This window comes from Engraulis encrasicolus, chromosome 15, assembly GCF_034702125.1.
Source record: "Engraulis encrasicolus isolate BLACKSEA-1 chromosome 15, IST_EnEncr_1.0, whole genome shotgun sequence".
Lineage (NCBI taxonomy): Eukaryota > Metazoa > Chordata > Actinopteri > Clupeiformes > Engraulidae > Engraulis > Engraulis encrasicolus.
Window position 1 is genome coordinate 4862128 of NC_085871.1, and position 15281 is coordinate 4877408.

Consider the following 15281-nt stretch of genomic DNA (forward strand, 5'->3'; position numbering starts at 1 on the left):
TACCGCATGCATAAATGTACATTTAAATTCTCATTTAGTGTCTTAATTACATAATATGTAAAGCACAGGCTGCTAGGACAATGTTGCCAAATGCTTTTGGAAAATGGCATATTGTATTTGATCATAATATTTTGATGAAACATGAAATACTTTAATATTTGTTTTAGCCCTGAACCCATGGCATGTTGACTTTGTTCTCAGAGCAACCTGTGCCACAGTTGAACTTAATGATAGATAAATATATCAAATAATTACATCTCTTATCTGACAACAGGAAGGGTCACAATGCTTCTTGAGCAAGACCTAATGGCAATTGCAAAATGACCTGCCAAGAGATTTTACATTTATTGCACCTGGAATGACCCAGGTATGACCCAGGTGTGACCCAGATGTTTCTATGTGAAGCAGGGAAGTTTGAGAGATACAGTGAATATTATGCAATAGTTAGATCCGGTCAATATATTTTGTGATATCTGACTGGGCGAGACACGTTCTACGGGAATTCTACGCATTGGTAAGCAGCATGATGTCTAGACTGACGTCCTCTCCGGAGACTCCTTACACCTAGCCATCACTCCGCCATGGATAGTAGACAGATGTTCTTACGAGGCAGGTATCCAAGATCGGGAACACTTTAGAATAGCTACCTATTCACAGCTTATAAGCACTTAATAAACATTTAATAATAATTAACATTCAACAAAGCATTTACAAATGTTTATGAATTACTAATAACCAAACTACGACTGCACAGTGGAGTGGGAATCAACTTCTACTGTGTGAGTTTTATGTGGTTTCATGCCTTCTGGTCTTTGGAGGAGAAACTTCCAGGACCGATGTGACTGCGCTGTGTCTGCTGTGTTAACATAGTATTTCTTGCCCATTTATAAACATTTGTAAACATTTTGTTGATAATTAGTTCATTATTTATAAAGTGTTTATTAAGCTGTGAATAGGTAGTTACACTAAAGTGTTACCCTAAGATTTGTAACCTCTATTGTACATAGTTGATAAGATGTTTACTAGTATTGTATACTAATTTGTTTACTAATCCGTGTATGATTGATGAGATGTAAAGTTGCATATAAAAAGTGATTTAAATTGTACCAATGTTGTATAAAGTTGTATAAATGATAATGTTTGAAGTTGTCTGTGGTCTTTTCTATAATAAGGCCTGCTTGATTATCTGTTGATTTTCTTATACTATGTTTTCTCAGCATGCTTCCAGAGTCTCCGCCAGACTCGGGATCAGAGCCCTGCTCTCCACCTCAGATGAATGGTGAGAGACTATATATTGAAATCAATGTTATAGTGTGTCTGTAATACTAAGCCATATTTAATCTGCCAATAGTGGTGATGTGATATGAGGCCCCAGCCGTGGCTCAAATGGTTAAGGCACTTTGACTGTTGCGCCAGGGAAATGGTAAAAAAATATGTCCCTGGTTATTGTGGAAATATGAAGCGTATATATGGTTCACTGTGAATCATTCCAATATATACAGTGCTGCCAACCGCTCTTCATTTTTCATCAATTCTATTCAAACGGCAACAAATGGTCAGCCAATTGGTTACTAGCTCACTGAGAACCGTCCCAATGCTTGTAAATATTTCAACCCCTTCTTCATAATATTTCATTGTCAGATGTGCACTCAGCGACAAACGGATGGTCAGATGGCCATCAGCTCTGCCAGGAGTCCCTCCACCCTGCCACAGCCCGGCCTCCAGCTGTCTCCTGCAGGTTAAAAGAGCGTCCAGAGGCCCCCTATGGAGCACCCCAGAACCACCACCACCACAGCCAGCACAACCAGCCCCATCATAACCCACACAACCAGGGCCAGCCCCAGCCCCACGCCCAGCCTCATCCTCATCCTCACCACCTACACCCGCACCTCAACACCCACCTGCAAGGTAGCAGTACGCACCCCCACCACGCAAGTCCTGCTCGCGAATCATCACCCATCCACCACCCGCAGTACAGGAGCCCTGCTGTGGCGGACGGCTACATCCATACCCAGACTCCTCCCCTTGTAGCGCGGACGTCCCCACTGGGACACGAGGCCATTGAGCTGCCCCAGTGTATGGGCCCTCAGGTGGGGTACCCCAGCAGGACTAATGGGCCGCATGCACCACCATCCACCTCGGCCTTGACATCGGCCTCTGTCTCTGTCTCTGCATCGGCATCGCCATCCTGTCTTGTTCAGAGTCCGGTACAAGGAGGGCCAGAGACAGACTACCCATTCTTGCAGCACAGCTCGTCTTCTGGACATCAGCTTGGGTGAGCGGAACAGCTGCACTGCACTGGCCTAGTTTCTGTCTTACTGTGTGTGTGTGTGTGTGTGTGTGTGTGTGTGTGTGTGTGTGTGTGTGTGTGTGTGTGTGTGTGTGTGTGTGTGTGTGTGTGTGTGTGTGTGTGTGTGTGTGTGTGTGTGTGTGTGTGTGTGTGTGTGTGTGTGTGTGTGTGTGTGTCAGTGCGTGCGTGCATGGATCAGAGTTGCTAACAGGTAAGTGACATGTGTTATTTTGAAATATGAAAATAAGGCATATGTTATAGTGATAATGCAAAGCACTTCAGGGAACAGACAGACAGAATGAACTGGAGCCTGTAGATGACTCTGTAGTGGTCAATTAGTGGTCAAAACGTTGCTTAGATCGTATTAATAACAAAAAAGTATTTGAATTCATAAGTGCTTCGGAAATTTAATTTATCTTCATATTTTGCATCTATCTTTGTATTATTTGTTCTGCTCCTGGTTACAGTAAGTGATGGGATAAACACATGTTCAAAAATACGACTTCTCCTCCCAACTGACAGTCTCACACAGTGTACTCAACTATTACTTCGTCACTTCATTATTAGCCCTCACTTGTTACATTTTTATTGGTCCTGTCTTGCACTTTAATGTACAGTATGTCTTGTTTAATATCAGTCCTAAGCCATGTCCATGTCTTTGTGTGGGACAGAAGAGAAACACAATATCAAGTTCTTTGTGTGACCTGTGCATATGAAGAAACTGACATCATTCATTCATCATTATTTTTTTTGACATTTGTATGCACAAGAAGCCAGCATCTCATTGGTGTGCGATACCTGTTTCGTTTTACTAGGTCTGCCCTGAATGACAGCAAGAAGAGGAGGCGGTCGGAGTCCTTTGAGGCGGCTGCGGACAATAGGCCGTGGGGGGTATCTGTCTGGACCAAGGCCCCGCACAGTGAGTTCCTCCTCCTCTCTTTTCTCATTACATTACATTACATTATGACTCTAACAATTGCACACAGTCCCCAGGACAAAACACGGATAGGGCCTCCCCTTACACCAATATGGAAGGATCCAGGGCCCAGGGGGCAAATGCCCTGCTTGCCCCCCTATAGCGCTGCCTCTGGCTCCAATGTCTAACGTCTCACAGCCTGTTAGTCCTCGCCTCTTGCTCTCGTCTCACGGACTGTTAATCTGCCAAGAATATGATGTTCCACAAGGATTACCAACCAAATGAAACGTGCTTTAATGAGAGAGAGAGAGAGAGAGAGAGAGAGAGAGAGAGAGAGAGAGAGAGAGAGAGAGGGAGAGAGAAAGATAGATAGTGTGTGTGTGTGTGTGTGTGTGTGTGTGTGTGTGTGTGTGTGTGTGTGTGTGTGTGTGTGTGTGTGTGTGTGTGTGTGTGTGTGTGTGTGTGTGTGTGTGCGTGTACATGTGTGTGTGTGTGCATAGTGCATGCGTGTGCGTGTGTGTGTGCATGCGTGCGCGGGCGGGCGGGCGGCCGGGCGTGCGTGCGGGCGGGCGGGTGTGTGTGTGTGTTTATGAAATGTCACTGTCTGAGTCAGATGCAGTGAGTCATTTCATTATGATGAAGCTCATTTGAAATAAGCAGCATTATATCAGCATTAGTTCTTACTGGGAATAGCTCATAAAATGAGCACCATATTTGCTCACCATTCACAACGTGTTGACATGCATAGAACGTTCCAGAAACATGTATACAGTACACCATAATACCCATAATATTTATAAACACAAGTACTATGTACTTTTACATAATTTGCTACCTTATTACACAACAACTACTTTTATTTTTCTCAAGTATTTTAGATGAAATGTTGATTTTGAACCAAATAAAAAGATCGGAATTTCTTGGTGCGGAATTCAAATTAGTTTACATGACTAAACTTGTCGAGTTTACACTTAGTACAGATGCTGGATTTTCATTGTTGCCTCTTGTGTCATCAATGACCATGTGTAGAACGCAGAATTGTTTTAAAACAGATTCATGGTGCACTCTTTTGAAACTCGGTTGTCGGAAACCCTGACCTCTTTCTCGGGAAAGTGCAAAAGAACGGGTACTCAACTCAGGGTTCTGAAACTCAAAATCGGAGCTCTTCAGTGTACGCCGAGTTCGCTAAACATATGTTTTTTCAGATATTTGTGTTGTCTCCAGTTGTTGCAATAGAACGCAGTTACAACGGATGTCGGGAGAACAAACGCGGGTCCACCGACAATTGAGTTTCAAAAGAATGAGCCACTAATGTTTATATGATACTGTATAGTATTTCACCACTTCCTGTTTCCCTCAGTGGGCGGGGCAGAGGGGGCCAGCTGTGAGGTGCCAGCCTATGACAGCGATGCGGCAGGCGGCCAGGGGGCCTATCAGCTGCTGTCCTGGGACCAGCACCAGCCAGAACAGTGGTGCACCCTCTACAACCACAACTACGATTACCTGTGAGTGTGACACACAAACACAACAAAACACAAATAAACACAAAAGGGGGTAGCCATGGCTTAATGGTTATGGCAGTATTTCAGTTTGCTGATGGAATGGACAGTGTATGGGATCTGTTTTTTACACTTGACTTTATGGATGCACAATGTCAAAAATTTCGTCCGATACCGATATCTGATATTGATATTGCGGTTTTGACCGATAACCGATATTAACCGATACCGATGTTTTTCTTTTTTCTTTTTTTTTTTTTTAGAGATGACAATGACGCAAACAAACAGAATTTTTGAATGTCCTCTTATTTACAAAAACTCTTTTTAACTCCCTGTGATGAAATTAGATGAAAAATAGAGACAAACAATGAAAGTCACCGTCCAGTCCAATCTTTTAGAACCGTAACATATTTTTTAAAAAACATAGGCGTTAACATCGGCCCAGTTTTACCCATCGGACCGATGGCCGATGTGTTGAGAAATGTCAAATATCGGCCGATACCGATACATCTGGCCGATACATCGTGCATCCCTAATACCACTGCCTGTGTGCTTCTGTCTCTCCAGCCCAGCTCCTGGCTACCACGTGGATACAGATAAGGGCTTCAACTACTCCACCGCCGACGAGGCCTTCGTCTGCCAGAAGAAGAACCACTTCCAGGTCACAGTTCACGTTCGGATGGTGGGGGAAGCCAAGTATGTCAAGACACCCAAAGGCCCAGCGCCCATAGACAGCTTCCACATCAGCGTCTTTGGGATGAGGGTATGTATGTGAAGTTGAAAATATGAAAAATGTTGCCTTTTGGTACACATGCAGTTATCAATGAGCCAACTCACATGGTCTTTGCTGAAAAGACGAAGCATTACAACATTGCTATGACAATTCTGAGAGTAACAGATTAAGAAGCTTAAAGGGGTATGCCACTATTTTGGGGCTTAATACAGTTAAAATCGTTGGCTGGGGTTTATAAAGGTGGTAAAGTGTCTTAGTTTTCATGTAAGCCGTTGTCTTGTTTTAAGACACTTTAAAAGAGGGAGCATGTCGCTAAGCTAGTGAAAGTCAATGGATCCGTGTAGCATGTAGCAATTAGTTTAGTAACATACTCCCTCTTTTAACTTGTCTTAAAACAAGACAACGCTTCACATGAAAAATAAGACACTTTACCACCTTTATAAACCCCAGCCAACGATTTTAACTGTATTAAGCCCCAAAATAGTGGCATACCCCTTTAAGTAACAGATTAAGAATTGGTCATTACCATTTCGAAATAATAAATTGATAGTAGAAGCATGTAAAAGTATTCATGTATAGCATGTATAGTAAGTTTTCCAAAATCCTCTCAGTGATTCATAGCAGCTTCAACAAACACTTCTGAGTTCACCGTAACCTCACTAAGCAAGTTTGCCAAAGGGGGTCATCAGTCTGGAGTTTTGACAGATGGCATTTTTGTGTTTCACCTCTAGTACGACTGGGTAGCAAAAGTTGCTTAATGTTTCTTTAAAAGAAATGTGTATGCTAAACAGCTAGCAGAGATGAATAATGATAATTTTGTATGTTTCCTCCACCTAAAGATGGAGGCTCACAATAATGTCATCACCATCGAGCAGTCCCAGTCGGACCGCAGCAAGAAGCCCTTCCTGCCAGTCAAGTAAGTCCAACTGCATACCTCTGTTTCCTCAAAGGATGGATAACTGCACGGGCCTACCAGGCCCAGGCCCAGGGCCAAAGAGCCAAGGGGGCCCTGAAGCCCAAGCCTCTGCACTACAAAAAACCCCCACTTCATTATTGATGTATATGGTGAATTCAGTCCAGGGTAGTGTGAGCATTACAACTGCATGTTGAAATTGACTGAAGTTATCCTTTAACACCCAATCGTTTTTTAACCTCACCATTCCATGGAGAGGGTGCCTTTGTTGTTGTCTGCCCCAGGGGCCCATGAAATCATAATCTGTCCCTGGTTTCCTCTTGCCTTTACAGTAATTCTTTCCGCTGTATCCAAGTTGTCATTATGATTCATTTCCTTGCCTTTCAGAGACAAAACTGTCTTTGTGTGTATGCGTGCGTGCGTTCATGCCTGCGCGTACGTGTGTGTGTGTGTGCGCGTACGTGTGTGTGTGTGTGTGTGTGTGTGTGTGTGTGTGTGTGTGTGTGTGTGTGTGTGTGTGTGTGTGTGTGTGTGTGTGTGTGTGTGTGTGTGTGTGTGTGTGTGTGTGTGTGTGTGTGTGTGTGTGTGTGTGCGCATGCATGTGTGCATGTGTGCGTGTGTGCGTGTGTCCGTGTGTGCGTGTGTGCGTGTGTGTTCTTGACTGACACCTGTTTTGCCCCGCAGTGTAAATCTACCAGGAGATAAGATCACCAAGGTAACACTGGGGCGGCTGCATTTCAGTGAGACCACAGCCAACAACATGAGGAAAAAGGGCAAACCAAACCCCGACCAGAGGCAAGACACGGCTACACACAATAACATATTATTATTATTATTATTATTATTATGCAAACAACATTCAGGGCATGATTCATTTGGATAATTCCACTGATCATCATCTATGAATGGTGAAGATAGTATAAAATATTACTGTATGTCAAATGAACAACTAAAAATAAAAAAAACTGACTTTCATCAAACTTCATGTGATGTCTATATACAGTACATAAACAAAATAAGTTATGATACAGTACAATCACATTTCATTTTATTGTAGTGTTATAGCATATACTAACTTGTGAATGGTGTGTGTGTGCGTGTGTGTGTGTGTGTGTGTGTGGCAGGTATTTCCTGATGGTGGTTGGCCTATATGCATCTGTGAGGGGAAAAAGCCATCTGGTGGTGGCTCATGTATCGGAGAGGATCATAGTCAGGGTGAGTATATCATTCTATAAGTCTGTAGCCTCTTCACACAGATGTGCCCGCCGGCGTTGGACTTCACTTGAGCCATTCACTCATTGCTGAAAAGACTCAACTACATCATAACAACATTGCTATGACGTTACCAAGAGCCTTAAGTAACAGATAAAGACTGGGTTATTACAATTTTGGTGACAGTAAGCTTATAACATAGGCTCTGCACAAAGGGCAGAAACATTTTATTTGAAGTGGGTCTCCATAAGAATGGCATGACATGTCAGGACATTAATGACACATTTATTCATGTTTATGACGGTTGTGTATATGTGTCATTCAGTCATTCAGTTTTTGTAATGTCATGACAGCCAAATAAATGTCAAGTTGGCATTCCTAAAACAACTGTATGACAACTCTGTCTGCCTGTCATTCTAAGGCTGGTTACCCTTACGACACCCTTATGTTATGACAGCCTTATGACACCTTCAAATAAAGTGTTACCAAGTCCTTAATACAATATATTTAATTTACCTTTGGATTAATAAAGTATGTCTCTGCTCTCCTACTATGAAGTCATAAGATTGACGGATAGCTGGCGAGTTCACCAAACTCAAAGAAACACTACAGAGCTGGAGGCAACAAACTCCATGATACAAACTATTGCCTCCCTCTTTTCCATTCCATTTGTATTGAGTTATACAGATTACATACTGTATGAAAAATAACTACTGAACTACTCAAATATGCAGTTGATTTACTTCTATATAGCAAGCAAGAAGGGATAGTCCTATGAATCTCATCAATGATTCAGTTCAGACCTTCAGGGGTGTAATCTACAAATTGTCAAGGTAGAATTACTTAAGTAGGCATTTGTGGGGGGGAAACTATTATATAAAACATTTATAGCTTTTATGACCAAAAAGGTTTGTTGAATTAAAGAGAACCCCACATGCTAGTGTTCACTGCTCATATTTTAATAAGCATGTAATATTACATTAAAAATGAGGTACTTTAAAATACATTAACATGCTTTAATGATTCAGTAGACTCTTATTAAACTGTTCATCTCAGGTTGCTCTGGTTAGGCCTTGGTCAGAAGGAAACATGTTGTCAAACTGGTCATCCGTCCAGCCTGTGTGTGTGTGTGTGTGTGTGTGTGTGTGTGTGTGTGTGTGTGTGTGTGTGTGTGTGTGTGTGTGTGTGTGTGTGTGTGGTGTGTGTGTGTGTGTGTGTGTGTGTGTCTGTGTGTGTGTGTGTGTGTGTGTGTGTGTGTGTGTGTGTCTGTGTGTGTGTGTGTGCGTGCGTGCGTGTGTGTGTGTGTGTGTGTGTGTTGGGGGATTTTCCTGTACCCCACCCCCCTCCATCTGTCCTAACCTGGCTCTCAACACCCTATCTCTTTCCTCTCTCTGCCACCAGTTTGAGAATGCCAGTAATGTGTAGTGGCAGAAGGGGTGTGTGTATGTGTATGTGTATGTGTATGTGTATGTGTATGTGTATGTGCATGTGTATGTGCATGTGTATGTATCACCAGTGTCACGTATGTTAAATGATTCCCCAATACCTTCTGTCTCTCTTTCTCTTGCTCTTCCTCCTCTCTCTCAGTTTGAAAAGGGCAGCAAGGTGCACTGGCAGTATGGTGTGTGTGTGCATGTGTGTTTGTGTGTGTGTGTGTGTGTGTGTGTGTGTGTGTGTGTGTGTGTGTGTGTGTGTGTGTGAGTGTGTGTGTGTGTGTGTGTGTGTGTGTGTGTGTGTGTGTGTGTGTGTGTGTCTGTGTGTGTGTGTGTGTGTGTGTGTGTGTGTGTGTGTGTGTGTGCGCGTGGTGTGTATGTGTGCGTGGTGCGTGGTGCGTGCGTGCGTGCGTGCGTGTGTGTGTGTGTGTGTGTGTGTGTGTGTGTGTGTGTGTGTGTGTGTGTGGGTGTGTGTGTGTGTGTGTGTGCATCCCAATTTCCCCATGTCCTAACATACTTCCTATGCCTACCTTCTGTCTGTCTTTCTTTCGGCCACCCTCCAGGCCTCGAACCCGGGCCAGTTTGAGAACGACAGCGAGGTGCACTGGCAGCGGGGGCAGGTGCCCGACTCGGTGGTGTGCCAGGGCAGAGTGGGCATCAACACAGAGACCCCCGACGAGGCGCTGGTGGTCTGTGGAAATGCCAAGATCATGGGCTCTGTCATGCACCCCTCAGACAAGCGCGCCAAGCAGAACATTCAGGAGGTAGGAGGACAGGAGATGAATGAATGAATGAATAAATGAATAAATGGATGGATGGATGGATGGATGGATGAATGAATGAATGAATGAATGAATGAATGAATGAATGAATGAATGAATGAATGAATGAATGAATGAATGAATGAATGAATGAATGAATGAATGAACGAATGAATGAATGAATGAGGACAAATGGTATAATCTACTATGTGACAATAACTAATAATATTACCTTTGTGTGTAATCTCCCTCCCAGGTGGACTCCACAGAGCAGCTGAGGAGGATAGCACAGATGAGGATTGTGGAGTTCGACTACAAACCCGAATTTGCCGAAAAGATGGGGATCGAGCACGTTCATGAAACAGGTAGCCTAGCTAGTAGGCAGCTAAATTGAACACTGAACGTCTGTGCACAAATAACGCAAATAAATACTCACTTTTGTGCGAGAAAAAAAGTTTTGTTTGGGCAGTCAAGACTGACAGAAAGCATATGGTGTTGGGTAATGGTTGAAGATTCAACATTCAAGATTCTTTTTCATTCATCCAGAGGGAAATTTGTCTTTGGCATACACATAACTGCCGCAGAACACATGACACCACAAAAGAAAAAAAGAGAAAAGAAAACCAAACAGCTATAAAGTGCCATCATAAAGACGCATAAAGTGTGTACTTAAAGTGCATACCTACAGTAGTGTGGCATCATACATACTGCAGTACAATGATGGTTGTGATACAGCATTCCCTAAAATGAAGGATTATGTATTGCATTTTACAGGTGTGATTGAGGATTCTGTGTTGCATTTACAGGTGTGATTGAGGATTCTGTGTTGCAGGTGTGATTGAGGATTTTGTGTTGCAGGTGTGATTGAGGATTCTGTGTTGCATTTGCAGGTGTGATTGCGCAGGAGGTGAAGGTGGTGCTGCCGAACGCTGTCAAGCAGGTGGGAGACGTCACCTGCACGGATGGAGAGAAGATCCCCAACTTCCTCATGGTGGACAAAGTAAATGCACATTACGTGACATGATCTATCGGGCCATTTTCTAGAATTGCTGGAGCTATTACCTGATGATCCCGGTTCATATTATTGTAAATTATCAGTCATCATTAGTAAACAAATGAATGAAAAATGGTTTCATAGAAATGTAGGCCTTCCCCGCGTTATTTATACTTGTAGTTGTAAAAAGTACAAACTGATGAGCATTTGAGGACACTACTGGTATTTGCATTCAGACCCCAAAGTATACGTTTCATCAAATCTGTCACGTTCTGCATTTTGTGAGAATTCCTCTCATTTTTTTTTTATCCATGTGCTCCTGTCCCTCTCAGGAGCAGATCTTCATGGAGAACGTAGGAGCTGTGAAGCAGCTTTGTAAGCTGACAGACAACCTGGAGACGCGTATTCAGGAACTAGAGGTGTTGAATACCCGGCTGTCCAAGACGACTCCGCCCTCGACGATCAGCGCTGCCTCTCGACCAGTCATCGTGAAAACTACAACCTCCACACCCATCCCCACTAAAGGGTAGGTCATCGGGGGAGGGTGTGATATGTACTACCGGTTGTTCTGCCCTACAAAGGCAAAGTGTGGTAACTACACCAACGTTGAAACCGAGAAAAATGCCTTCAAAGATAGATGGTATTACAATAGGTTGGATATCGTGGTTACTGCTAATAATATCTCTAGATACTCCCTATGCCCCCCCCCCCCACACACACACACACCTGATGAAAAAAATTGGTGTAAAAATCCCCAAAGCTGCTGATCAAAACTTAATATTAATAATATATGTTAATATTGCACTGCTGTTTTTAAAGCTTCCAAATAACATGCTGCTTGCGTTAATTTGCAATGTTGTGGGGTTTCGCAATGTGTTGCTCCCTCCTGGGTGTTGCCCCATCACCCGCTGACAGTCAATTGCCCGGTCGGCCAACATAGGCACTATGTAGGCTCTGTGAAAAATGTAGATAATGTTGGAAAACCTTTGAATACAACCACTTAGTATTTTTCCTTGACTGTGAAGATAACCTGTGGTCTCCTTGACAGCATAATTGAGATCTGCAGTCTGCAATCTTGTTGTGTAACATTATTTTTATGGCCGAGGAGGTCAATGTGTTCTCAGGGGTTCAATCCATAACTCAGCTCAAGGATAGTGTGTGCGTGCGTCTGCATAAAAGTGTCTTTGCTTTTTTATTCTCACACACATGGTGCAAGTTCTCTCTCTCTCTCTCTCTCTCTCTCTCTCTCTCTCTCTCTCTCTCTCTCTCTCTCTCTCTCTCTCTCTCTCTCTCTCTCTCTCTCTCTCTCTCTCTGTGTGAATACTAACATGGGAACAAAATTGTAATCAGTTTATTTCATCTCTATCCATAACTGTGTAGTGTGTACACATTAACATGGAGCCAGTACTATTGCCAGCAGGGCCCCTTACTGTTTGAGTGCTTTTACTTCCAAACACATGGCTAATATCGGGACGTCTTTGCATCTCATGTATATCCATATCTGTGTACTCATTCAGCTGTTCAACAGTTCAACTGTTCAACAGTTTCTGCAGAGTCCCGATTACTGTATATGGCTGTTGTTACCTATTTTATTGACCAAGTCCTAATCTGTAAAAAGAAACAATGGGTGCTGGACTAGCAAATAATAGCAAAAAAAAGTCTGATGAAGGGTTTTCTACCCGAAACGTCATATTAAATATGAGAAACGGGAGTTTGGTTATTACATTATTATTTTACATATGTATTTATTATTATTATTAAATTACTATTACAAACCCTAATCTGTTACATTAGACCTAATGTCGACGGAGTCATCTGCACTAAGGGGCTACCATGGGGCACAAAGAAGTTGTCAACAGAAGTTGTTTGTACACAATATCCTGATTCATTCACTCTCTCTGTGTTTCCTTCTCCAGGAAAGTGAACAAACTCCACACTGTTCCACCCCCACCACGAAAGCCCTCGCCATTTGCGTCAGTCACGGTAAGCCTGCGTCACACGCACACACACGCACACTCACACACACACACACACACACACACACACACACACACACACACACACACACACACACACACACACACACACACACACACACACACACACACACACACACACACACACACACACACACACACACACACACACACACACACAGGCACACAGAATGCACTTGCACACACTCTCTCTCTCTCTCTCTCTCTCTCTCTCTCTCTCTCTCTCTCTCTCTCTCTCTCTCTCACACACACACACACACACACACACACACACACACACACACACACACACACACACACTCACACACACACACACACACACACACACACACACACACACACACACACACACACACACACACACACACACACACACACACACACACACACACACACACACACACACACACATGTTAATGTTTGCACATATATTTTGTCTCCTTCTCACTCATTTTCACTCAGCCACTATCCCATTTTCACTTTTCTTCAGTTGCTTTCACCTCAGCAATTGGTGAACAGGCCCGCCGGCGGGCCCATCTGTGCGAGAGGCTAGACCAATCCCTCAATGCCAGTGTTAAAGGTGCACTGTGTAATATTTTCAGTACTTTATTTCCATAATTCATCTTGCCCATTTACAAATGTTACCCTTTTGGCTGTTACCTTTGGGTGTTGAACTAGTCGGTTTTTCCACCTTTTTCGGCTGTTTCACCATCCACCTCCTTGAATTTGGACCTGATTGGCACCATCTTCTCACATCCAACATAAGAGGGAATTTGACATCCTTCAGAACTTTGGCATTAACGGATTCCTTCTCTTACTCGCCTCGCTCGAAGTTAAAATATTTTCAACTCGGGATCCGCCTACATCGCATCGCTTGTACAGTACTCGCCTACTCGCATGCTAGTCTCGCTGGAACACATTGACATTCTATTGAGTTCATTCGCTGAGCGAGTAACTAGCAGCGACGTGTGTCTACGGCCCTTTAAGGTTTTAACATAACCTGGGATAGTGGCATTAAGGGGCTAATGTCTAGTTACAAATCATTCAACAGTAGCTCACCAGATGTCTCTCTTCTTCCCCTTCTCCATTTCAGACGTACATTGGTGAGAAGTACAGAGACTGCTGTCGCCACCGAGCATTTCAGGCCGGCATCCTCACCGTGGTCGCCATCTTGGCTTTCTTGTGAGTTTCCATGGCAACCATTACATGTGTTTAAGGAGAGCACCGCTCACAGCTGGGCGTTAATCCAGAGTGGGTGGGTGTGTGCGTGTGTGACAACAGTAATAGGCTGCAGTGCGATTTCCCCAAGCAGGCATGGCAGGGTGTGTGTGTGTGTGCGCGCGTGCACGCTCGTGTGTGTGTGTATGTTTGTGTGTATGTTTATGTGTGTGTGTGCATGCCCGACCGTATATGTGTGTCTTGCGCTTGTGATGGAAAATCCCTTTCATGACTATCATATTTATATTCTATGGCTAGACTGAATAGCAGCATCTCACCCTTTTATATATTTTACTGTATTCACACTGAAATCCAGATTCTCACTCGGGTCCCACTGTAGAGGTGGAGGGATAAGGCGACAAGGATGACAAAATGTTGCTTGCTGTGTTACACACAGAGTTGGTGTTAATCTTTGACTCTCTTTCTTTTGACTCTCATTTGACTCTATGTGGAATGTATGCTTACTGTCTATGTATAATTGTTTATGTCTAAATGTATATGTCCACACCTAACGTCTATGTCTATGTCTGCAGGGGAAGTAAGAAACATAATTTCAAATTCTTTGTATGAGTGCATGTAAAGAAATTGACAATAAAGCCGACTTGACTTGACTTGATTTGACTCATTTAGAGTCAAAGTGTTGAAATCAAAGCTGCAAAGTTAGCTGTGTGCACACCATTCCTAGAATCACAAAATAACGCCAATAGAAACCCATCGACTGTCTTTGCTCCTCATCATTAATGTTCCATTGTTTTTTTCTACACAGGGTCATATCCATTACTACCATGTATTTGCTGACATTAGATGATGAAAACTGTGATCTTGGGTATGTTGAAATTAATTAATAGCATTTGTAGCAATTGATGCATTTACTTTGCTGAACTATGTGCTGAACCCTTCTCTAATGCACTTAAAACAAACAAACCAACATACAAAAAAAAGGTTCTTGGCTTATGCACTTATTCGTCTGTGAATGTCCTGTGCACTTTTGTATTTCCAAGTGCTGTATGCTATGATGAATTACAGCTCCAGGCCTTTTTATTAGAATACCATGAAAAAGTTGATTTATTTCCATAATTCCATCAATAATGTTAAACTGTCATGGATTGTAGATTCATGGCCCAGTTTTTTTTAACTATTCCAATCATTAAATTGTTTATTTTTACACATTTTGGTCTTCCAGCTCAAAAAAACCATGAATTGGGGAATTCACATCATTAGAATATTGTAATAAAATCACAATTTTCTTCATCAAAATTTGTTTCACATCAGTGCACATCAAATCAGTTGAACTTTGGTACTTTCTACACAACAT

The 15281-nt window shown here is 42.9% G+C and overlaps 1 protein-coding gene across 1 annotated transcript in view; it reads left to right on the forward strand.

Annotated features, from left to right (window-relative positions):
• Positions 1 to 15281, forward strand: part of LOC134464787 (myelin regulatory factor-like protein) — a 33263-nt gene that overhangs the window by 8275 nt on the left and 9707 nt on the right. The window contains exons 4-18 of the mRNA XM_063218132.1: positions 1218 to 1279; positions 1642 to 2275; positions 3106 to 3209; positions 4567 to 4711; positions 5273 to 5468; positions 6278 to 6354; positions 7036 to 7146; positions 7476 to 7566; positions 9560 to 9760; positions 10014 to 10122; positions 10648 to 10757; positions 11084 to 11277; positions 12668 to 12734; positions 13842 to 13930; positions 14733 to 14792. Of these exons, the coding sequence (XP_063074202.1) occupies positions 1218 to 1279; positions 1642 to 2275; positions 3106 to 3209; positions 4567 to 4711; positions 5273 to 5468; positions 6278 to 6354; positions 7036 to 7146; positions 7476 to 7566; positions 9560 to 9760; positions 10014 to 10122; positions 10648 to 10757; positions 11084 to 11277; positions 12668 to 12734; positions 13842 to 13930; positions 14733 to 14792 (2250 nt within the window). The remainder of the gene's footprint in view (positions 1 to 1217; positions 1280 to 1641; positions 2276 to 3105; positions 3210 to 4566; positions 4712 to 5272; positions 5469 to 6277; positions 6355 to 7035; positions 7147 to 7475; positions 7567 to 9559; positions 9761 to 10013; positions 10123 to 10647; positions 10758 to 11083; positions 11278 to 12667; positions 12735 to 13841; positions 13931 to 14732; positions 14793 to 15281) is intronic.